This window comes from Rhinolophus sinicus, chromosome 1 (genome assembly GCF_057876585.1).
Source record: "Rhinolophus sinicus isolate RSI-liver-muscle chromosome 1, RSI-T2T, whole genome shotgun sequence".
NCBI classification, from domain to species: domain Eukaryota; kingdom Metazoa; phylum Chordata; class Mammalia; order Chiroptera; family Rhinolophidae; genus Rhinolophus; species Rhinolophus sinicus.
Genome location: NC_142501.1, coordinates 174,656,581 through 174,682,479, shown reverse-complemented (window position 1 = coordinate 174,682,479; position 25,899 = coordinate 174,656,581). Strand labels below are relative to the sequence as shown.

At 37.7% G+C, this 25,899-nt stretch overlaps 1 protein-coding gene and 1 long non-coding RNA gene across 19 annotated transcripts in view; both read right to left on the bottom strand.

The window, feature by feature from the left end:
- The window catches only part of PDLIM5 (PDZ and LIM domain 5), a 189,157-nt gene extending 168,665 nt beyond the window's left edge, over nt 1-20,492 (bottom strand). For 16 of the 18 annotated variants that reach the window (XM_074323330.2, XM_074323337.2, XM_074323354.2 and 13 more), the window contains exons 1-2: nt 20,365-20,492; nt 16,769-16,906 (exon numbers count right to left, since the gene is read on the bottom strand). In XM_074323330.2, the coding sequence (XP_074179431.2) occupies nt 16,769-16,864 (96 nt within the window). In that variant the 5' untranslated portion in view covers nt 16,865-16,906; nt 20,365-20,492. Of the gene's footprint in view, nt 1-16,768; nt 16,907-20,258 lie in introns of all 18 variants that reach the window. The other 2 variants (XM_074323333.2, XM_074323369.2) reach the window with 1 other exon arrangement.
- A 3,773-nt stretch (nt 20,493-24,265) lies between these two features.
- The window catches only part of LOC109452270 (uncharacterized), a 37,185-nt gene continuing 35,551 nt past the window's right edge, over nt 24,266-25,899 (bottom strand). Inside the window, exon 3 of the long non-coding RNA XR_002138116.3 lies at nt 24,266-24,586. This is a non-coding gene — a long non-coding RNA (uncharacterized LOC109452270). The remainder of the gene's footprint in view (nt 24,587-25,899) is intronic.

Below are 25,899 nucleotides of genomic sequence, written 5' to 3'. Positions count from 1 at the left end.
CTATTGTTTATATGTAGGAATGGTGATTATAATGAGAAGTATGGTCAAATTAAATATACACAGTTCAGCGACAATAACTTTTATGAAGTGTGAATACTTATTTAATTTCATTGCCATCATTCTTTCAATAATATTCACTATAAAGTAAGGTGAAACAAAAAATTATTTTTGTCTTTATTCCAAGATTTTGCCTATACCCTTACTTTTCAGCCTCATCAGGGAGATTGAAAAATTTTAGTATCTGTTGGGTAATCACTAAAGAAAGTAACATGCAGATTATTAGAGGCATATTAATAGGGGAAATGATTCACTCTGTTAGGGATTTGTCACATAATATTTGAAATTGCCTTTTAAGTTTTATTTTCAGAAACATTTTATGGGAAGCTTTGGTCTCATTACAATGGATGATGCAAAAACTCCTCGAAAAAGATAGTACAAATGGCAGACACATTAATGAGATTGTCTAGTGTCCATTTCACTTATACAGTCTCTCATAATCAAATTTGTCCTTCACTGGACAAGAAAACCGTTCCCATGAGCAACTGTCTCTCACCAACAATATACATTTATCATGTCCTTTAAAGAATTAAAAAAAAAAACACAAGAAACAGTGAATGGCAATCACTATGGAAAGAACGTCTAATTGGAGGTACTACTGGTGCCAAACCTCCTTTCAAACCTTTTAGTTTAAGCCAGACCATAACAGATGGAAGAAGAAAACGCCCCATTCGTTCTACAAATATTATGTATCTTCTATGAAAGAAGATGCTTCATGAAATAATTCAAACTACAGGGTGTATGTGTGTTATGCGTGCGCGCGCATGTGTGTACACTGACAAGGGTGTTTCTAAAGAATCCTTATAAAAACCTACAAAAAAGAAAACCAGAATTGAATTTTGAAGATTGCATTACCTAAGAAGTGATGGATCTAGAAATATTTCAATAATAGTGTCAAAATTGCTTCAACTAGATATTACTAATAAATAGTTTTTACTGTAAGGTAACCTTTATTGGTTTAGGTAACCTTCACTGAGTACTTACAATGTGCCAGGTGCTTTACATGTGTTAATGTATTCAATTCAACAATTTTATGACGTAAATATTATTTTTACCCCCATCTGGCAAGTGAAGAAGCTGGGGCACAGCTGAGTAACTTGTACAAATGTATGTAGCTGGTAAATTACAGACCCAGGATTCACACACAGGTATTGAGCTCCAGAGCTTGCATTTATAATAACTACACATACAGCATATAGAATATTGTCCACTAAAAAAAATCACAATCTTAAATGCTACATTGGGAGAAAATATAAACCCTAAAAGATCACTGTAAAAAAATCAATAAAAAATGTATTACTAACATAGATTTTAATATAATATTCACAGATGCTTGACCTATCATTCCCTAGCACATCACCTTATTAAATTTCATTGCTTATTAATTTGTGTATCTGTGACTTATCAGTCCCTCTTTCTAGAATATAAGGTACATAACACTTCACAAAGGCCTGAATGTTTTTAAAGGCTAGAAATTAATTACTATTAGATTACCTTAACTTTTAAGATAAAATCATTAAGAAATCTGTATCTGAAGAGATAATTATTTTACACTAGTGTTATTTTATCCTATTAATGTAATACAGATAAGTTGTAAATTGGTTGCCAAGCATTATTTTCCAAGTATACCGTGTAACTCATACGAAAACTCATTTTCCCCTGAATTTATAAAAAGCTGAACTCAAATATGAAGTTGTATCATTTGCTAAGGCATTCTGATTTATTACAGCAGAGCTACATCCATATGAATTGATGACACTTTACCCATTAACAACGTGTTTAAGGCATGAACATCTGAATTTACTGAAGTGTCAACTGTCAGCCTTGTCTTATTAGATGTTAACCCCACTCAAGTGACCGCTCTTAAAAGTTCAGAAATGAAAAACAGTCAATCTTATAAACTCCCTCCACTTGAAATAATAAGAGGGTCACAAAACATAACTTTTGGCACTGGGTACATGAACCAACCAATAGGTTAAAACATTCTTTTTAAAAACAGACACATTTCAAACCTTTTTCTGCTCAACATATCTGACCTAGAATAAACAGACTAACACTCACTTTATCGTTGAGGCAGACTCTAACAAAAGTGTTAGCAGCATAATTTGTAAACAACTCCTGAATGTGTATGCAACATTGCTTTATTAAAGTAGAAAAGGTCATAACATCACAAGGAAATGAAAACAGAAGCCATCTGGGAAACAAGCTGCTTCTTACAGAGATAATAAAAATTGTTTGAGGAACACAAACCAGAAAAAATATAATCAGTGTGCAAATAACAGTGAAAAAAATAATAATGTATGTGTTTTACCTACATTAACTTTTCAAAACAAACATACTACATTAAAATTAGTCATTTACTTCCAAGTAGTCATCCTGGAAAGCTACATGGTTATTCCTTTGCTCAAAAAATTTTTGGAATTCTTTCCCTGAAATGTCCATCAAAACTAATTTGAAAACACACCAACTTATAGATATAACAAAATCACAATAATAGTAACCCACTCTCTCTCTAGCTCGAGTCTAATCTAGCGGATTCAGAGGCCCTCTCAAATCCCCAGTTGTCCCGCCATCACCCCCAATGTTATCTACCTTGAACCTCATCTCTCATTCTGATACTAGCCTTACCTCTCCTCCTTCATCCCACTCTGTTTTCCTCCTCATTCTCTGCACTCCAGCCATACTGGCCTCTTTTCTATTCCTTGAATACACCACACTCTTCCCTATCTCAAGGCCTTTGCACCTACTGTTCTCTATGTCTGCAATGCTGTTCTTGCTCTTCTGGCTGGCTTCTTGGTAAGTCAATGTTGCTTCCTCAGTCAGAAGGGCTTGTGTGACCACCCGATCATAAGTAAATCCTTTACCTCCATACGCTCATCCTCTTCCCCCTATTATTCCCTAGCACATCACCTTATTAAATTACACTGCTTATTAATTTATGTATTTGTGAGTTATCAGTCTGTTTTACTGGAATATAAGGGCCATAACTAAGGACTTTGTTTTGCTTATCTCTGTAATTTCAGTGCCTAGGCCAATACTGATCATAAAGTAAGTGCTCAATGATACTGAATAAGTGACTCCACTCTCAGATGTAAGTATAGCCAATTCCATCTGCTGCTGCCGACTTGTGTCTGCTCCATGGATTCTACAGAGCCTACTCTAGAAGATCCCTGCCAACCTGACACAGGCTGTATAGTCAACGTATGTGTTACTGTGTGGTCTTGTCCCAGATCTGACTATACCTATGCCCTCTCCTTCTGCTAAGTCCCTTTTATATATCCTCTCATTTTCTATGTGCCTTATGTCAGAGAATGGAGAACAGCCCTCTATATCCAAGGCCAAGTACACAGTAAGAAATAAAAAAATATGTGTGGACGAACACCTTCTCCTCTCAGGGCTCTGGCATAAGTCATTCTAAGGGGCAGCACCAGAAGACAACACCAAGAGGACATACCCTGCTGTACCAAGAATTTACTCATCTTTCCTAAAGGATAATAAATAATAATAAGAGAACTGTGAGCTCACACAGCACTTGTTTGTGAGGGAGTTTTTAGCCAGTAAACAAATAACTGCATTGGAACACCCTCCCTACTCACCTGATCTGGTCCCCGATAACTTCTTTCTTTACCCGAAGATAAAGGAAATATAGAAAGGAAGACATTTTGATGACATTCAGGACATAAAGGGTAATAGATGGCAGCTCTGATGGCCATTCCAGAAAAACAGTTCCAAAACTGAAAGGTGGACTAGGCGCTGGCATCCGTGCATAGCTTCCCACCTTGAGGTGACCGTACTTTGAAGGTGACCCTAGTGATATTCAGCAGTGAGATAAGTAGCACTTTTTCTAGGATGGGTTCGCAAACTTAACTGTCAGATCTCACATAGCATGTGCTCTCTTTCAGAAACACATACAAACTTGGCTGTCAGTAGTGAAAACTGACATTTATTCCCAAAAATAGAGTATACTGTTTAAAGCACTATTTATTACTACTAAGTGTGACTAGTTTCAAATCCTAAGCCTAACCAATTACTGGCAGTGTAACTTCAGGCATGTTATTTAACTTCCCTCCTCAGTGTCTTCACTTGTAAATCAGATTTAAAATCGTACTTCCTCAGAGGGATGTGATGAAGATTGAACAATCGAACACGTGCAAAACACCTACAGCAGGGCCCAGACAATAACAAGGAGTCAATAAATGTTAGCAGACCTAATTTCCCCGGAAATAAGACCTAATGGGAAAATAAGCCCTACCATGATTTTTCAGGATGCTCGTAATATAAGCCGTACCCAAAAATAAGCCCCAGTTAAGATCATCAGCCAGATGGACGCATTTAGTACGTCCATTGCAACACACGACGTATGTATTGAATTATAAAATATTAAAACATAATTATATATAAAAAAAATTGACATTAATACTTAAAATAAACGATAATAAAATTATAATTGAGTATTTGTAAATATCCAAGCGGGCACCATTGGACGAGAGGTAAACGCCTATGTAAACAGACGAACTCAAGACTTATTGTCGAACGACCAATTGGAGTACAGACACAACACATGAATAACGTGTGCACTTGATAACGAACAGACGTGGTTGTGTCTAATATGAATCTTCATAATTCAGTACGTCATGTGTTGTAACGGACGTACTTAATGCACTCATGTGAAATAAAGAAACGTTTCCTGAATTTTGGTGCCTGCGATTTTTCATAGCTTTTGTGTGGACCATCATTCTTAACTGTCACCACCATTTTTGTTGTCACTCCTGCTTCGTAAGTCTTCAGTTAACACTTGATTGAATGGTAGATTTAAAGGGAACAACATTTTGACCCCCAGACAAGATGAGTGCAAAAAGAAAGAGCTATTCCGTCAAGTACAAGAAAGAAATCATGGAGGACTCCCGAAACAAGAATCTTACAGCTTTCTGCAAAGAGAAGTTGGATCTCCAAATGGTCTGAAAACGGCGAGCAGAGTACTATAACCTCAGTCAACAGGTAAACGAGAGAAATGCCAAGAAGATCAAGTGTGTATCAGGTCGGCAACCATTATTTCCTGAGCTGCACAAAATCATCTGTAAATGGATTGCTGACAGGAGAGCAAAGGCTTTGATTGTGTGCAAGGCTGATATTCAAGCACTTGCCCTTGCAATAGCACCACAGTTAGAAATATCCCCGGAAGAATTCAAAGCATCACAACACTGGCTGGATGGCTTCCTTCGGCGATATGAACTGTCTCTAAGATCAACAACACTGTTCAAGCTGGAAGATACTGAAGTTTTTAAATGTGCACTTGCATCCAAGTCCTTTGTTGATGGCATTGACTTTTCTAAATACCAATTCTCCAACATGATTGCTATGGATGAAACTGCAGTGTTTATGGGCCAAGGATCTCAAATGATAATTGCTCAGAGGGGTGCCTCATCAATCTACATTCCCTCCACTGGTTATAGCAGGGCACACGTTACCTGTCTTTTGGCAACTCGTCTGGATGGAAAGAAAGCCCCACTTCTAATCATCACTAAGGGCAAGAAAGATAAGGTAGAACGTGTTTCAGGCATTTATGTTCTTAAAACCAAAAAGGTCTGGTGCACACAAGCAGTAATAAGGAAGTGGGTCGATTTAATGCTGCCACTTGTTTTGTGAGGTGGTGAAAGAGGTCTGCTAGTCTGGGATTCAGCCAGCACTCACCGCGCTAAAGACATGAAGAACTTCCTTGCAGAGAGAAGAACAGATCAAATAATGCTTCCTGCAGGAATGACTGCCTATCTCCAGACTCTTGATATTGCAATAAACAAGCCATTCTAGGACCATTTGCGCATAGAAATCAGTGACTACAATGAAAACAGAATGGAGAGAAATCAGCGTGGAAACTTTGTGAAGCCTCGCCTGCAAGAGGTTGTGACTTGGGTGAAGAATTCCTGGGATAAAGTCACTGACAGCTGTGTTGCCAATGCACTACGAGCAGACCACATGGACAAGAAGTGCTCATTTAAGGAGAGCTCTATTGCTGGACATGAGAGATTGGGGCCAATGGTTCTACAGGAAATGGAGTCGCAAGAAATTCAAGCCAGAATTCGGGGTTTGGAGAGTTATGACGATGTTCCAGAAGAAGATGACATGACTGTATTTGAATAAATTTAGATTTTTGTACATGAATAGATGTAGATTCTTGTACATGAAAAAATAAGGCATCCCCTGAAAATAAACCCTAATGCATCTTTTGGAGCAAAAATTAATATAAGATCCAGTCTTATTTTCAAGGAAATACGGTATTTTTGTTATTATTATTATTTAATACTGGAAAGAAAGGAGACCCAAGTGAGCTGGAGCAGTCAAACATTTCAAGGAGCACCTATTATATGAATGTGCCGTGAAGGATGGGGAGGGCTTTAGAGGTAAGAGCAAATAAAGATAGTGTGCATAAAGAATAAAGAAACCAAGAACTTCATGTTTTAAGGGGGCATTCTGGACTACAAACTCAGTTACATTAAATAGGCCCACTTATACATGCAGCCCCACTGCCAGCAGAGGAGTTAAGTAATAATTCAGTGGATAACAGAAGCCCTTATAGTTCTTAAACACGGCTGTAATGCATTAAATATAGGATTTTAGAATTCCTGAGAAAACCATGTGATTTCACTGATATGTGGTATATAAACCAGAAACAATAAAAGAACAAGACAAACAAATGAGAAACAGAAACTCATAGACACAGACAATAGTTCAGTGGTTACCAGAGGGTAAGAGGGGTGGAGGGTGGGAGATGAAGGTAAGGGGGATCAAATATATGGTGATGGAAGGAGAACTGACTCTGGGTGATGAACACACAATGGGATTTATAGATGATGTAATACAGAATTGTACACCTGAAATCTATATAATTTTACTAACAATTGTCACCCCAATAAATTTAATAAAAATGAAAAAAATCAGAAAAAAAGAATTCCTGCCTAGGCAAGGTGCCAGCCTGAAGACGAGGAACCAGCCTAACGAGGGGAAAAGCCATTGACAAAATCTGGGAACACCTTTGTCTGCCAAAATATCAAAGTATCACTCTGAAAATTGGATACCAACTAACTAGAATCTTCCACAACAAATAAAGGTACATATAAAGAGAAATGCATGGTATAAAAAAATCGAAAGAACCATTTGTAGACTATTTGGAAGTTAACAGGGTAGAGATATTTCAAGAGAATGTTCAAAATCATGAAAATTACATGTGTAACAACATTTGCATTTACATATAAACTTCTTCCTCCAGAATATTTATAAGGCTTCCTAGTCAAGGGATAAAGTTTGTGTTCTAATGGACATTTGTCCTGCAGTATCTTTTCTCAAAAAGAAAAATACTTTCAGAACATATCCACAATCCCTTTGGCTAGCATTACACAACCTTACTAAATTTTTAAATTTTACCTTCTCTAACAGTTACTATCTCAAAAATCATTCGAGTAATACTGGACCAATAATTGGATCCTCAATGGAACCAAGTCACAGGACCTAAATCCCTGAAGAAATAATTGAAAATGGCATTCAATTGTTAATGTCATTAAAATAACACTTCCTCTTTTTGAAATTTACCCAAGACAATTACTATGAACAGTGGCCATTGTTAAATCAATTTTTGGATCCTGGGAAAAAAATGTTTAAGAAGTCACAGAATTCAAACAACAAATGGTACAAATTCTTATTTAGTTCCAAACTCCTCTCATCACATTAAAAAATTTACAGCAACACACTAAAGGAACGTTCGCCTTCCCCCATCATTAAGCGCATAAAATACAAATATCCCTGGCATCCTTACTGTTTTTGTCACCAAAGTTACCAACATATACACTCTGCCGCTTACACCCAAGTAGAATGAACAAACTGTATTGTGCCACACCTTAGTATGCTTTCAGAATGCTTGACTCACTATGCTATGGAACACTCTATAACCCTTTGTGACTGCAGTTAAGCTAATAAAGGCTGATAGGGAAACAGTGAGGTTCCTAAGGGTGAATTTCACTGTGCCTCAGGAATATGCAGAACACTTCATTATGGGCAGTCTCCTTGTCACAGCACTGAAAGGGAGCTGGAGAAGAGTGCGATTCTAAATTACACACTGTATGTATCAAGCTACTGAAGAAACTCCGAAGGTAACAACCTTAAATCTATTAAATGTAATTTGCTTAATTTTTCAGAAAGTCTATGACAGGGCACTATGCCAAAAACTGTTGCACCAAAAAAAAAGAAAAGCATTTCGCCATGTAATTGGAATACATTAACAGAGAGAGGATATCCGAGAGAGGATATCTGTTTAGAAATTAGAAACAAATGAGAGAGATAACTATTAACCAAAGCTCTGGAAAAAATTCAAATAATATTATAGCATCTCTAGAATCTAATAAAACCCACTTAAAGAAGACTAGCATGTTTTTATTTCATATATTGTCATGCAAAATAGAAAACAATAAATTACTCAAAAACATAGAGCACTTAGCAGAACACCTGTGATAAGCCCTGTAAAAAGGAGAAAGGTAGAACAGAGGCCCATCTGATTGGAAAAGACCAAAGTCTATTGAAATGCATGCCAGCACAGGTATGAGGAAACCAGCATTCTCATATCGTGGGTAGGAGTGTCTCTATAGAGATATTTGGCAATATCAATCAAAATCACAAATGCATACAACCCTTTGAGCAATTCCATTTCTAGGAATTTATCTGACAGAAATGTTCATATACAAGCAAAAAAAAAAAAAAGAGTGGGTGTGTGCACGCACACAAAAATTACACTGCAGTGTCACCAAAAGAAAAAGACTAGAAACAACCTAATTGTCCATCAATATAAACTGGTTAAATAAATCATGATTAAATCCAAACAATGCAGATGTACAAAAAGAATGATGATATATTTACTGATTTGGGGTTAAGTGCAAATGCCAAAAAATAAGTAGTTTTTTAAGGATATTATTTGTGTTGAAAAGGGGAGTGGTGAGGATATATACGTATTTACAGATATCTGTATAGATTCTCTGTCAAAGTATACACAAGAAGCTACTAACACTTGTTGCTTCCCGGGAGAGGAAATGAATGGAGGGCAACAGGACACTCTTTCCTATGAACCCTACTGTATATTTGAATTTCAAACCATATGAATGTCATACCTAAAGAAAAGCATACGGACGGCCCGGTGGCTCAGGCGGTTAGAGCTCCGTGCTCCTAACTCCGAAGCCTGCAGGTTCGAGTCCCACATGGGCCAGTGGGCTCTCAACCACAAGGCTGCCAGTTCAATTCCTCAAGTCCCGCAAGGGATGGTGGGCTCTGTCCCCTGCAACTAAGATTGAACACGGTACCTTGAGCTGAGCTGCCGCTGAGCGCCTAGATGGCTCAGTTGGTTGGAGCACATCCTCTCAACCACAAGGGTGCCGGTTCGACTCCCATAAGGAATGGTGAGCAGTGCCCCCTGCAACTAGCACTGGCAACTGGACCTGGAGCTGTGCTGCGCCCTCCACAACTAAGACTGAAAAGACAACAACTTGCCTTGGAAAAAAGTCCTGGAAGTACACACTGTTCCCCAATAAAGTCCTGTTCCCCTTCCCCAATAAAATCTAAAAAAAATAAAAAATAAAAAAGCATAAATTAATCAACTTTAAAAGGGGGAAGGGGGAAGGGTTAAAAAGATTTCTGAAGTACAATGACTGTCCTATATTTGACTGTCCTTTAATTGTCCCAATAAAGAACTGTTCTCATTTTGGCTTTTCAAAAATTGCCTCTTTCTTTTCTCCTTCTACCTAACTTGCTGTGCTTCATTCCCTTCTGTCAACTTTCCCAGTTCATCTTACTCTCCTCCATTTAGGTCTATCAGGACATCTGCTGCAATTGCTTACTTAGCCTTGCTGGGAGTACTAAACGCCAGAGGTTGATGAACTTTGTTCCAGTAATTGTCACATAAAATGGGCAACAACATAACATCAGCTATAAAAGAAATCTGAATATTTACAGAAGGGTAGATAACTCCACTTATGCAACAGAAAGAAAAAAAGTAAGGTGAAAGAAGATGGGGAAAGTGACCATAAGATTTGAGAGATTCCGTTTTAACATTATGACAAAAATTCTTCCAAAACCAACTTTATACACTCATTCAATATTATCTATTCTATCCATTCATATTTTATTACCCCCCCCAAAAAAAAAAAACCGTAATAAAAACAGAGTACCTACGCTAGAAAAGTGATTTTTCCACTCTGCAATTTAAAAACACCAACCTTATGTTCCCCAGCTTACATGATACAATGTCCCTGCATCTAACATACCTAAATTAGGGGTCACCAAGATCACTGCTCATTAGTTGCCTAAACTAGTGTTTTCGCTTTGCATTTCCATTATTATATCATTTATTTGCAAATGCATACATATGTTAACATTTCATATGCTAGGATACTGTCTGGCCAAGTTTTATATCATATACTCATTATTTCTACACCTTAAAATTTTAAGTAAAGACCTAGAGTCTCACCTGCTAAAGCTGAAACATAATTATCCCTTATGAGATGCCAAAGAAACAACCCTTCCCTGTCCAGAGCAATGTTTGCTTCTAGATTAAGTCCTATCAGATTCTACCTCCATGCTGCTGTAACTGGGAGAAAGGCCATGACTAAAGCCTCTGGGAACCTGTGTAAGAACTACTGAAAACAGGATGTTTCGGACAAAGACGCCTGGTTAACTGTACATTCACACTGCAGCCTGGCCAACAACCATCATAAAGAAAAGCTCTCTGCCTTGCAAGTTCTCAAAAATAACTGACAGTAAGTCTATAGGCTTCAGTATACACAGTTTTAGTAAGTAAATACTAGACTTAACTCATGAGGAGGTAAAGAGGTTTTATGAAAATCTCCTTTACTTAGATCTAAAGTGCTATTCTTACGTTACCCAATCTCTACAATATTGTTTCCTTCATCAGATACCAAAGACCTGCAAAGCAGTAAAATTCCTCTGATTTTAACCAATAACTTTCCAAAATGATCAACATTCATTAAAATTTAAAAATGCAAGCCCTTTTTTCTAAAACTATTAATTTACAACAACATACTGATAAGATTTTCATTTCTTTACAAATAACAGACCAGAAAAACATCTTCAGAATTACCTGGACATTCTTGCCCCATGTGACCACAATGATAGAAAACTGCCACATGGGAAAAGACAGGTCTCTAAGCCCCCACACAAAAGGGAATTAGTATTTTAAATGCAGAGAATGAGCATACATGTGAAATATATATTATGCAGTTATACAAACTAAATTATTAACATTCCGTCTTGGCATAATGACAGGGTAGTTGGGAGGGAATGTAAAAGAAAAATACTCAACAGCTTAAAATTAACAATGGGCCCATTTATTGCAGGTAGGATGGTTCTCCCATTTCGGCTGGAGAAGACAGAAAGTCTCTTTCTATCCTCCTGCAGGAGGGAAACTCTGCAGCTGGCCCATCTGGAGAATGACTCAACTATATTCATGGCTTCGCTCAGAGTCAAGCAATGGCAAGAAAAGTCTTCATCTTCACTTGGCACCAAAACCAACACAGAGAAATGTTGACTTTGAGGTGTTCAAATTTCATTCTTCAAAGACCAGTTGAATTAATTTCTCCTGTCGGAAGCTGACCCCCATGAATACAAAAGATATATGCCCACTGAAACTGAGAAACACTTATCTATATCTTTGCCATTTCATCAAACACTGTCTTGTAATAGACAGGTCTCATGACACTGTCTAGTACGGTACTTATTGCTTTTCTCCGCAAGCTTTTCACTCCCAATACTCTTTATCTTCTTCAATGGCTTCTAGGAAGTATTCTTTTAACTGCTGAATAAATGAATTCACAGCAAAGTGTTTCACAGCTCTATCTTTCTCTGTTCTGTTATACTCCCAAACGGCTCCATACTCCAGGAAATAATAAATAGCTTCTGCTTTTCAAATCCAACTAAAATCTTATCTAAGGGATGGCCAGATGGCTCAGTTGGTTAGTGTGTGAGCTCTGAACAACAGGGTTGCTTGTTCAATTCCCACATGGGCCAGTGAGCTGTGCCCTCCACAACTAGATTGAAGACAACGAGCTGTTGCTGAGCTGCCAGTGGGGTGGCTGATGGCTCAGTTGGTTAGACCACGAGCTCTGGACAACGGGGTTGCCAGTTCAATCCCACCTGGGATGGTGGGCTGTGCCCCCTCCAACTAAAGATTGAAAACGGTGACTGGACTTGGAGCTGAGCTGCGCCCGCCACAACTAGATTAAAGGACAACGACTTGGAGCTGATGGGCCCTGGAGAAACACACTGTTCCCCAATAAAAAATTTAAAATAAAATAAATAAAAATAAAAAATAAATAAAAATAAAATCTTGTCTAAGTTGGTAACAACTGATCCTCTCCAACTCTTGAGAATCAAAGTTATTATCTGGTTATTAAAATGTCTGATTTCCTTATCTGCTAAAGAAACATGGTAGGTGTGTTTATTGAGAAATGGGGCATCAACTTCAGGAAATCTAACTATTGGCATTTAAGGAAAAAACTTAAAAAACTTTTAATATCACACATCAGAAAATAACACAGCAGAGCACTTCAACTTTAGGATACTGTATTTAAAAGATGTTATCCACAAATATATTATCCTTCCTGTAATTCCATCATGAGAAACATCAACTTGCAAAAATACGGCCTTGAATTGTGAAACAAGTCTCCTGTTTCTTATAAAATATACTGGCAAAGACCAACAAACCCACAAAGCTACTATGAAACCCATCCCCACATTCCATGGCTTCAAGGCAATTCCATAAATACATCCTTCCAAGATAAAAAGAGCCTGCAAACTCCTGTAGCCAACACTCCCTTTTAAGAACAGGAACCTGAAGACAATGACACGTGATCATGCAGCTACAGCAATCCGAGAATCATTTCAAGTTTGCAGGAATTACTAATCTTGTATTAGAAATAAACCTACCAAAAAAGAATGCAAAATTCATACAATGTAGGTGATGAACAAATTTGAGTGAAATGTTAAAATTTTATAGTCTGTATGCTTTACGATACAAGTCATATTCAGCATATTCATATGCTGGTAACAATAAAATTTCAAGAAAACAGGATGTTCAAGTCCCAGCCAACGGCTTATTTATCTCAAATACATTTGATATCACAGAGTTCCAATGTTATAAGGGAACATAAATAACCCTTTTGAGTTCAACATAATACCTGACCAGAGGAAAAATTGTATACTTTTGAACTCTGAACATAAAGATGCAGCTTCCTAGCTCAGCACAAACTTGTGATTTCTTTTCAATTCCAAAGACTGTAAGTAAAATACATATATATATGTATATAGATATATATGTATATATATATAGATATATATGTATATATAGATATATATATATATACACACACACACATATACATATATATATGTAACTGCTATGTCCCCTACAATTATGGAGATTTGGTATCTCAAGTCTCTAAATATGTTTTTTTAATTTGATAATAATATTATTGTAAAACAACTGAGAGAATAATATGTGCCAGGCCTTGCTAAGAATTTCACACAGACTATTAAAATAAAAGAATCACTAAATTACATGTTATAAGGCATGCTTTCAGGTTTTAATTGCTTCTGATACTATTAACTAATCTGGTGACCTCTGAAATATATCCCAATAATTTTACATAATTAAGGCAGAATAAATACAGCCAGAGAACTAATTAAGTATTACATTAATAATCTTACCACAGCAATATAAATTAGCTACTAGGCACAAATCTTTATTAGGCAATGTTACTAGGCATGTTTGAACCACACAAGGGGTTAAAAATAACTACAATGAAAGGCCAACAGCCTAGCAGCTCAGTTGAGCCAACATTCCCCTCCCTCCTCCCCCTCCCCCCCATCCTCTGGAGTCCAGAATGAATTGCATGCCCCACTGCACAAGGCCCAAAAAGGTCACAAGAGATGGCAGAGACTTTTGTAAGAGAACAGAAATAACTCAGCAGCTTTGTTACGGGTAGTTTCTTTTAATCAGTATGTTCAAAATCCTTTAATTAGCACTCTGTCTACACAAGGAAAGCATTTCTTCTGTGCCAGGGGAGGGCATGGATGTATGTACACAGTGTTCTGTTTTATCAGCATCACAACATGGAGCGAGGCCTCAAACGGGCTGCCAGGGAACTGAAGCACAGAAAACTTTGTAAAAGTCCTGGTACCACATATTTACATACCATTTGCATTTCTATGACCAAACAAGATGATTAAGTTTGTTTCATTTAGGCATCAATTTATTTCTGGACTTTTTTCCAGCAAAAATGGAAGTATTTTAATTGAATAAATTTTTTTAGTCCATTATTACAAAGTAAGACAAGTCATGCTTTATATAAAATAATGTTAACAGAATATAAAAACAGATAATCAAATACTGTTCCTTTCTTCATAATCAATCTTCAGTAGGATAAAAAAATAAAATACTGCCTCACTCAAATAGGAATAAATCACAAGACAAGTTTTCACATGGATGCTTTACATTTAAAATGTCATCCAACCACAAAACGTCTGAAAACTTGCAAGCTGGATTACATATATGTATTTCCTCATAAAATCTGAAAAACTGAAATCAAGACAGGTATTAGTGATTAATTATAGCTATTTGAAAATCCCAGCCAAGAAACAGGAATTGGTAACTATTTTGAAATCCACAGCCAAAAAAACATCATTAGTAAGCTGGGATTTGCAGTATTTTAACAGAGATATGTAAGTGTTACAAACTTATGTTTAATCTTTCAAAGTCAAGTTGGATATACACTGTAAGAATTGGTGTATATATACATATTTATACATATATACATACATAATTAAACAATAGTCTTCTAAATATCTGATTATAGAAACAATCTACTTAAGTGTTAAAGTTTATTAGGGAGGCAACATAACACAACTAAGTGAAAGCCAGTTCTTCTACACCAACTATGAGCTCTGTACAATGGGAATAATGCCATTATTTCACAGATTGGTAGTAGAACTAAGTGAGATGATGCATGCAAAGCAATTGGCAAAAATCCCAAAATTTCTGGGTAAGGTTGTGGGGGGCGAGGGGGAATAGGCATAAAAGTGTGAATTGGCACAACCTATCAAAATTTTACATACACACACACACACAAGGTCTGACAATTAAGTTCGCAAACTTGATTCAACGATGTTGCTAACCTTTTTTGGTTATCAGAGGGAGTATTCATTATGAATTTGTACCAACTGGACAGTTAACCAAGTTGACTATTGAGAAGTGCTGAAAAGGCTGCATGAAAAAGTTAGACGACCTGAATTTTTCGCCAACAATTCATGGCTCTTGCATCACGATAATGCACCAGCTCACACGACACTGTCTGTGAGGGAGTTTTTAGCCAGTAAACACTGGTCACAAAAGGTGACCGTAGTGATACTCAGCAATGAGGTATGTAGCACTTTTTCTAAAATGAGTTCACGAACTTAACTGTCAGATCCCATGTGTCTGTTTTATATATATATATATAATGTATATATGGTATACACTGCAGCACTGTTTGTAACAGCCATATTGGAAACAACATAAATGTTTTCCAACAGAGAACTGGTTAAATGTTACTTCCCTACAAAAGAATTCTACACAGTTGTTTTTTAACCAAACAAAAAACTCTTTATATATTAATAGGGAAAGTTCTCCATGTCAAATTATTGAGAAAATAGCAAGTTATGGATCAGTGTGTATAATATGCTACCATACAAGTAAAAGGGGAGTAGATGCTCATGGTTATCTGAAGAGAAAAAAAAAAAGCCTCTGGAAAGTTATACAAGTAATTAATAGCAACAGTTACTTATCTATTGCTGATGAAAGTGAAACACTGCCTGACACACAGTCAAGCCCACTAATTGAAAGCTATAATTACTCCCCTCATTACCACCATGAAGACATATCCTTAAAATATATACACAGAATCCATTCAAACTAAATCCATAATGAGGTAAACAGCCAAATCTCAATTATTCATAGACTATCTAGTTGGAGATCTAAGCCCTTCACTTCCTCTTCAAAGGTAAGTAGCTTTTGGCCATTGTACTGTTGGCTACCACTTTCCCCAGAAAGTGAGCTGAGGAAATAACACCAAAAACTGTCATTTTATTAATACTGATCAACACTTTTTAATAAACAAGTTTGGAACTGAAAGAGACCATGGCAATCCCATAGTGGGACTTTCTAATATTACATATGAAGGAACTAAGTCCCAGAGAATTCCTCAAATTAGTGACAGTTCAAAGATCTGGAGTCTGCCCCTGGTTAAATACTTTCTGTTGTTGTTGTTGCTGTTGTTGTTGTTGTTGTTATTTTAAGCTCACCACGGCCCATGCGGGGATCGAACTGGTGACCTTGGTGTTATTAGCACCACGCTGTAACCAACTGAGCTAACCGGCTGCCCCTAAACGCTTTGTTTTATTTTGAATGAGATGAAGGAAAAATGAAAATAAACATAATTGAAATTAATTATCCTTGCTAAATTCTCTCCCTCTATATCCTTTATTGCAGGTAACTAAGTTTGCTGAGATCAAATCTCATAAGCAATTGTAATAAGTAAGAGAACAGGTCATCAGAGAATCAGTCCTTAAGGTCCCAGGACTAAGCATTGAATGAACATCTGTAATAAAATCTGTAAAGTGTGCTTACACTAGAGATTGTCAGAGGCATGTTGAAATCCTTGCCACCTTGCAGCCGGAAACCCCAAGGAGCTGGGCCAACCAAGGATACACTGTAGTTGCTCATGGTTCTAATGACTCCAAGTCCAATCCCAGAACGTGAAAGAAACTGTGAAAGAAAATCAGATGGTTAAAAAAATGTTTATCTGAAGCCCTATTACATATTTAAATGTATTTAATATAAATCCAACTAAATTATATTCAGTATTTTGTTTTAGGGGGCATGAGAGGATATAGAGGATAAGTCTATATTAAGTTCTCATTTCAGTCTAAGAAAAGGTATTTATGAGCTAATATACAATTTCTAAACTCACGCCAATTTCCATAGTCTAAAAATTCCACATCAGAATATATTCCTAGACACTTGATCAGTTTTACAGCGTGCTACAATTTGTGGCATCTTGCATACAAACTTTAACTCAAAGTACTTTACAACATTTTGTTATACACTGAAGAACAAGATCTTATTTCAGGTTTCATTCAAAATGATTTTCTCCTTTCTGTTACCTCATGTATTCTTTTGCCTGCAGTTAACAAGATCCTTCAATTTTACTTCCTTAAATTCTAAATTACACTAACATATAAAAAGGGCTGCAAATTCATATATCCTCATTTCTGTTTTCCAAATACTAAATTCTTTAAAATGAATTGTTTCTAATGCACAGAATTATTCTCTCTAATCATAAACTATAACTTGTATATCCTTTTATAGGGAGGTGATATTTTCCACACTTAAATATTTACTTTTTCTTCAGACAGGCAATAACAGGTAATACCCCAGCACAGTGATACTTCAGTCAGAACCTGTTTTCTGTTCATACATACACTTCATCAGGCAAAGAAGAGCGTGAAAACTGACCACACGTTAAAACTGACTGAGAGAATAGTATATATTAGGTTGGTGCAAAAGTAATTGCGGTTTTTGCAATTATTAACCTTTTAAACCGCAATTACTTTTGCACCAACCTAATAGCTAATCTTAAATGCATAAAGGGGAATTGGAGCTTTAGAAAAGAACCAGCACTTCAGTACTCGCGTTCTTGTGTGTTTTGCTGTAAGTGGACTCATCATGACTCTCACAGTAGTACTTTTACAAAATAAAAAACTAAAGAAAAAAGTATGACATGGAGTTTGGTACTGGTTATTATGGTGGTTATATGTCAGTGAGAGAATGGGAAGAATGGAGATTTTCTAAAATGTAATACTAAGAAACAGATTTCCCTCTTTAAAAATATTTTAAATATAATAGATGTATAATTTAATATAATTTTAAAACTTTAAAAAAAAAAAGCTGCTTAAGACACACTTCCTTGGAAAATCTATGCTGTTCGACCAAATTATCACCTTATATTACCTGTCTTACAATATTTTCCCATTTTTTAACCCATGCAAAATTTCTATCCCATCACATCAAAATTGAAAGTGGCACATGTAGATATCCGAACCACTGGGTATATTAAAAGCAAACAGATTCCATCTTTTCATAAGAGGAAAATGAGCCAAACTTTCAACTAAGTCTGGTTCTTAAATAAAAATTAAATCAGTGAATATCTTCATGGCATCTATCTGGAAACTAAACGAGCTTTCCCTCTGGCATGGTAGTATACTCAACTGCTAAGCAATTAGCACATTACTGCACTACTGATGTAATAGGCACAGGGCACTAGGCAAGACTCAAGGCCAAGACAGAAGTCAAACTGTTATTAGGCTGGTGCAAAAGTAATTGCGGTTTAAAAGGTTAAAAATTGCAAAAACCGCAAAATTACTTTTGCACCAACCTAATAGATAACGTGAAAAACAAACAGTAAGGAAGTAATAAGGGGCCATATATAATTTGTCTTCCCGCCATAATAAAAGAGTTTCATAGAACTAGCAGAGAAAGACTGTTTTCATATTGGCACACCAGACAAATCAGAAGTGTATAAAGCCAACAGATATACCACACACAACCTGCCCCTTCCCCCCCCCCTTTAATCTTTAACTTTTGTTAAGAGAAGTATGTGAAAGTTAGGCTCAACTTCTGGCTCCATTGTTCCCTACAAGAAAATGCATTTATGTATCAACGCGTATACATGCAACTTGCCCTTTACTTGGAAGTTCCCTTCCTGACTTCTCCCATTTGCTATGAAAATCTCTAGCACTGGCAAGGTCATAGCCACACTACACAACCACTGTGTCATTTCATTTCCAGTCAATGTCGTTTCATTTCTAGCATTCTCCCTCTGCTAACTTCATTTGCCTTAAGTATTCTGATCCCTAAGCAATGGTAGTATTATTGGCCTTTTCCTGGTCTCCTCCATTTGATTACCAGTGACCAAACTCTGCCTAAAATAACAAGCAGGCAGGAAACAGTGAAGCCTACTCTGCTTTCAAACACGTAGAAAATGTTGGAACTTCTGTCTAGTTCTGGAGTTTCTCTTAGGGAAAGTTCAAACAATGTCTTCGCTTTAACTTGGGAAGGAAGCTTGGTTAGTTCCCACACTCCTATCCCAGATTCTTTGGTGGGTGAGAATGGGGAAAGAACCCTTGATGAAATAAATGCTCAGGGTAACAGAAACGGTCTGAAATTAAAGAGCGGTATCTTGAGATGCTCTTTTTCCCCAGAATGAGAGACAGCGGAGGTAGAGCTGAAGAACTAAGGCCACAGGCACAGGACGATACTACTAGCAGCCGACGAGACAGTTTTCCAGCAGATGTTCACGCCTAAGCCCTGTTTGCCAAATAAGGCTCCCGAGCCGGCTGTTTCCGTGGCAGGCGGGTTCCGACGTCCTCACGGTCAGGAAGGCGGACTTGGGATAGGATCTGGCGATCACACCCTAGACCTGCCCTGCCCACCGCAGCCACGATTTTTCTGTCCAAGTTCTGCCCTTGGCCACACGCCCTTCCTTTTTCCACTAATTGTCAAACGCACTGAGGGCACAGTCTTATAAATGCCCCAACAAGCACCCAAGTCGTTAATACATCTGGCGCTCACTACAGATTTGTTTTTTTAAACCAGCTTTATTTCCGGACGCACGGAAATGTTCCCCAAACAGGTTACACAATCCTAAATATTTGGGTGGAAATAAATGCTTCCCAGTAGCGTGAAAGCAAAAACTAACCCGCCATTCCTGTGTAGTCCCGCTTCCTCCCCACACCTCCAAGAGATTCCCGCAAGACCTGGATGGACCCGGACGCCAAGGTGGGTGCCCGGCGACGCCCTGAGCCGGCCGGTGGGTCGGTGCAGGGCGCCCGGGGGCCCGTCAGCGCCCGCCCTCGCCACCCCGGACGCCCCGCTCCCGTGTCCCTGCCTCCGCCTCGCTCGTCCCGGTCGGCCGGGGCTCCGGGAACTTCCAGTGCCCGGGTCCACTCCCACTCCGCCCTTTCCCGGGCGCTCCTCTTCCCACGCCGCTCTCCCACCTCCGCCGCTCCGCGTCCAGAAAGCACCTGAGAAGCCACCCCCGCACTAGGCGCGCCCCCACCTCCTCCCCAGCTGGGATCCCCTCGCGATCGGCGGACGGCAACCGCTTCTTTCCATCCTCCGTACTGCGGACCAGAGACGCGCATCCCCAGCTGGAGGCCACTCACCCCGGGTCCGGCACCGCGCTGCGTCCGCCTCAAACGAGCGCTGACAAGTGATTCGCGGTGCGTACGCCGACCTCCCAGCCCGCGGGAACTTCCGCCTCCTAGCTCTCCCGGCCCCGCCCCCGAGCCCGGGCACGCCCTCTCCGCTCCCGGCCACACCCCTGGGCCGGGCCAGGCGGCTCGGCGCCGGCCGAGAACGCCTTGGAGTTGCCAGCGCTCGGGCATGCGGGGGCGGGCGGAACACGCTACGGAAAAACGCTTGCGCTACCGAGTTTCGGTGGGAGTAGTCTTAGGGGTTTTCGAGCGCTTACCGGGCAAAGGTCTGCTCCGCGCGTCTCTTTTGCGGTGGATGCATTTCTCTCTTCAGAAACTTTGGATTGGAAAGCAGTTGCTCTGGCTAAAAAGAGAAAGGAGCTTTCGATAAATCCCTATCCAGGCAAGTTCAGTAGCTATTGCCTGTTTTCTTGAGAGAGATTCCTAGGTCCTGAGAAATGCAAACCCTGAAATTTGCTTGTCAGGAAGGTGAAAATTAGTAACTTTAATATCTAAAAGTTAAATCCTGTGATCACAACAGAAGACAGTGATAAAGAACAACTGCCCAAAGTGGTTCAACCGCTACATCCTAAGCTTATTTTTCTACCTCCAAATCAATAATAGTCCATTTCAATAGTCCAGTTTCAATAAAGTTGCCCAAGAAATGTATTCATAAATAAACTTGACTAATGTTTAGTGAACATACGGAAAGTAACTTGACTTCTTTAAATTGAGTTGGCTTATATATAAAATGTGAAAAGGACAATTTTTAACCAAGGGACATGTAAAGCAAGAATGAATTTCATGGGGTCCATGAATCCCTTAGAAGTACAAACAAAATTCTAGAGAAGGTCCAAAACTGCTGTGTCAAAAAGGGTAACCACGTGTGGCTATTGAACTTTTGAAATTTGGCTACAGGGACCGAGCCATTGATTTTTTTTTTTTTTTTTTTTGGTTTTACATAAGTTTAATTTGAATTTAAGAACTGAACCAGGGTAACCTATTTCCATTAAACACAACTTTATTGTTTAGGTAAGAATAGATTTCACTTTACCATTGAAAATTTACTGCTAAATTGACATATGATAGAAGTGAAATAATGGATTTCAAAGACTCAATGTGAAAAATATAAAATACCTCATTAATAATTTTATATTGACCTCATGTTGGAGTGATAAAGTCTTTATATTTAGTCAAATACATTATTAAAATTAATTTTGCCTTTTTTATGTGGAGAGTAATAAATTTAAAATTACCTATGTGACTAGCATTATATTTTTATTGAATAGCGCTGGTCCACATCTTTCATCACATTCTTCAAAAGTTTATGTTGGAGGGAAGGATTTCCTAATGTGAGAGCTGATTTACAAAGTGCTTTAATATATGTTATCATGTTTGACATCTCACCCCAAAATTAAGTAAATAATAACAATAGCTGCCATTTACAAATACCTACCATGTGCTGGACAGTGTGATAGTCCTTACAATAAGACAAATTTGCTGCTGATACAGTTCATTTAAGCCTGTATCAACAAAGGTTGACTAAAGGTCAATAACTACAGGTGGCATATGAAGGTATCACCAGACATAAGTATCTTGAGGTGATGAAGAAGACTTGAGAGTGAGAGGAGTGTTGCTTACTTATGCAAATTCAATTTTAGCCCACAGATGCTAGCCTGGCTCTGAGTTCACCTCCTTCTCCTACCACAGTTTAAAGCCTGAGGTATAGAGTAAATGAACCAAATTAAGATGTGATGCATTGTCTGATATTCATCCAAGTGTCCTCCAAAGAACCAACTGCATCAAAATGACATGGGCAGCTTGTAAAAATTGCATTTTCCTGGGTCCAACCCAGACCCAGGATCCTTGCAGATAGGTCCCAGGAATCTGTCTTTTTAATAAACACTTCCTTCCCTCACCACACCCCCCAGGTAATTATTAAACTACAATACTTAAAAACCACTTCGTTAGAAATACCCCTATATCCTCAATTTACTGTGTTTCATGCTTAGGTGAAAACCATGCATCTCAGCAGCAACTTATCTCAGTTCTCTCATCTTAAAGGAAATAATAATTATAAATAACCTTTTGAGGTTATCACGAGGAATAGAAATTATATATATATACACATATGTATATGAATATATATATGAAGTATATATATGTGAATGTATATATGAAGTATATGTATATAGAAAGTGTATATATATGAATAATATATGAATATATATGAAGTGTATGTGTGTGTGTGTGTGTGTGTGTGTGTGTGTATATATATCACCTTTCATCATGCTTGGCAACAAGTAGATGTTAAGTAAATGGTTGCCCTATGAAAATTTCCTAACCAATTTATTAGATTTATTTATATATCACAAAAAACAAGTACAGAACTTTAATATTCATTATGCAGGTACTATGTTCTTGGTGATTTACGTATATTATTTAATTCTTACAATGATATAAGGAAGGTATTTTTTCAAAGGAAGAAAGAGAAACTTGGAGATTAAGAAATTTCACCAAGGGCACACAACTCATTAGTGACAGAAATAGAGCAGAGGATCTGTCTCCAAAAACCATGTCCTTTTCATCTCAACACCACTGCCTTTCAGTAAATGCAATAAGCCATCCAGCTTTAAACACCAGAGAAAGAAGATGGAAAGCTATAGCAACTAACACTTATGTAGGCCACAGAGGTAGAATCTGCAGCAAATTACGGAAATTCAATAAATGCTGAGTTACTAGCCTATGAGATAGGACTAAACTCCTGAACCGTTTCTGGTAGGGCATGTGCCTTAACTTGTTTTAGAATGAATTGCCACTGAGCCATTCTGACTCGCCTCCTCTTGCTCCCTTGTGACTAACATTTATAAAGTGGTTGGCCATGTTTCGAAGGACTACAGATTAGCAGGAAGATAGCTAATCCATTGGGAAATCACATCAGTGTCCTCAGCCTCCTCTACAGGCTGAACAATGAGGCATTCGCCGCAAAGAAAACCATATTAAAAGCTTCACTTTATCATAACCAGTGCACAAAGAGCTGAAGTATGAAAAAAAAGTAGATCAAAAGATTCACTGATTTAGCAGGAAGGTTTTGTAAGAATATTCCATCTAAAAACAGTACTTACCTAAGTGTATAAATGTTTGCTCTAACATTTTATTATCCAATGCATGACTCAGAATCCTCCTACAGTACTTCAAAAATAACAGAAACTTTTAATTACAAGAGGGCATGGCTGTGGCGAGTTTTTACAGTTGCACCCAATAAACTATAAAGTGCCAGTTCTTAAAAAGTTCCTACCTTACTGTAATTCAATTTATCTTTTAAATCCAAATCCTGAAAGATAAATAAACCAGTCATAGGTGTGATTATTTAATGTTTAAAATCTAGAATGGAGAGGAGGTATTAGCTATCGTAATACCTAAAGAAACACTTGGCAATCTAGGGAGAGACTGAAGGCATGGTGTCATTCTAAAGCTTGCACGGAATTCTGGGACAAAACCACAACTAAAGTAGGCAGAGTGCAAAAAAGGAATAAATGGGTGAGAAAGCTTCCAAGAGCAAATCCATGAAGCCTAGGTAACTGAGCAACTGTGTGATTGAAGAAGTGAAAAAGAAGTTTAAACTTTTTAAACCTAACTTCATAGTTTCAAGTCTGGGATTTGGGGTGCTATTAATAACTGATGCTGAACAAAAAGGAGCAGGTTTTGAAGGACTGTGCATTACATGGCAATTTCTAATAAGTGAAAAACCCCAGCGGGTAAGTAAGGGGTATGAAGAAAAGGGGTAGACAGTAAGGGCATTGGTAAAAGTACTGGAAAGCTCCAACTTTGAGATTTCAGAAAGGGAGAAATACTCCTCATGACAAGATCCAGGTTTTGACAGTCTGATGTTTTATTCAGATAAAGTCATTTCTTTGAGGAGTCTGGTGAGTGGTTCAAAGGATATAGACTGTGTACATTTAGAGATAAGATAGAAACAAAACGTGTAGGTCAGTAATTGAAAAAGTATAGCGTATGAAGAAAAATGTTATTTGAAGAAAGTGAGAAGAGGGCCTGGGAACAACTTCCTAATCTGTTGGCCAAGAAATCAACGTCTTCAGCCTAGGAGGCAGTGCAGGGTGGGAAGAAGCCTTGTGCATTGTCCTCAGTTTCCAAGTTTGCCTTCATGTAAAAAGAGTTGAGAAGCAGTGGGCTAGGAAATGAAAAAGAGACAAATTATTGGCTTTCCGTGTAGTCATTATAATGTCTTGCACATTTGTAGTACATGAGTTAAGGAAAATGTAAAGAAAGAAGATTTATAATGCTCACTGTGAGAATGGTCCCTTAGAATCATCACCTCCTTAGCATAAATCATCTAAATGCTATGCACACTTCTTTATGGAGCATCAACCATGTCCCAAACTCTACTGATATAAATGATTTAAAAAGCAAATGCATGTTCTGAAAAAAAAATGGATTTTTGCTTTTCGGATTTCTAAAATTAATGACTTTTTAAGTTCGACATTTTAGGGGTTTTATAAGCAATTCTATTAGATTAAAATGTTGTGGTATGACCCACCGTCACTTAGAATCTGGAAATAAATGTTTTCTGCCCACATTGTCAATTTTCTAACCAACGAAAGAGCTAGCAAAAATTGTGATAATTTTGAATGACAAATACAATACTTCTTAAATCTAGACCTTGTCTATATACAAGGTCTGACAATTAAGTTCGTGAACTTGTTGCAATGATGTTACTAACCTTTTCTGAGATCAGAGAGATTATTCATTATGAGTTCGTACCAACTGGACAGTTAACCAAGTTTACTATTTGGAACTGCTGAAAAGGCTGCATGAAAAAGTTAGACAAAAAACAACTTTTCGCCAACAATTCATGGCACTTGCATCACAACGATGCACCAGCTCACAGGGCACTGTCTGTGAGGGAGTTTTTAGCCAGTAAACAAATAACTGTATTGGAATACCCTCCCTACTTACCTGATCTGGCCGCCAGTGACTTCTTTCTTTCCCCAAAGATAAAGGAAATGTTGAAAGGAAGACATTTTGATGATACTCAGGACATCAAGGATAATATGATGACAGCTCTGATGGCCATTCCAGAAAAAGCGTTCTAAACTCCTTTGAAGGGTGGACTAGGTGCTGGTGTGAGTGCATAGCTTCCCAAGGGGTGTACTTCAAAGGTGACCATACTGAAATTCAGCAATGAAGTATGTAGCACTTTTTCTAGGATGAGTTCCTGAACTTAATTGTCGGACCTCATATATATATATATATATATATATATATATATATATATATATATATATAGTAAAGTATTAACAGTAGTTATTTTGGGGAGATTGGATTATGAAACTATTATTTTTTTACTTTATAATTTTCTATATTGCAGATTTTTAGAGAATATGTTATATCTACAATGAGACTAAAGCAACACCAATTTATTTTTTAATATATATAAATGGACTAAATTCACCCCAGTAACATAAGCTTATATTGGACAAAATT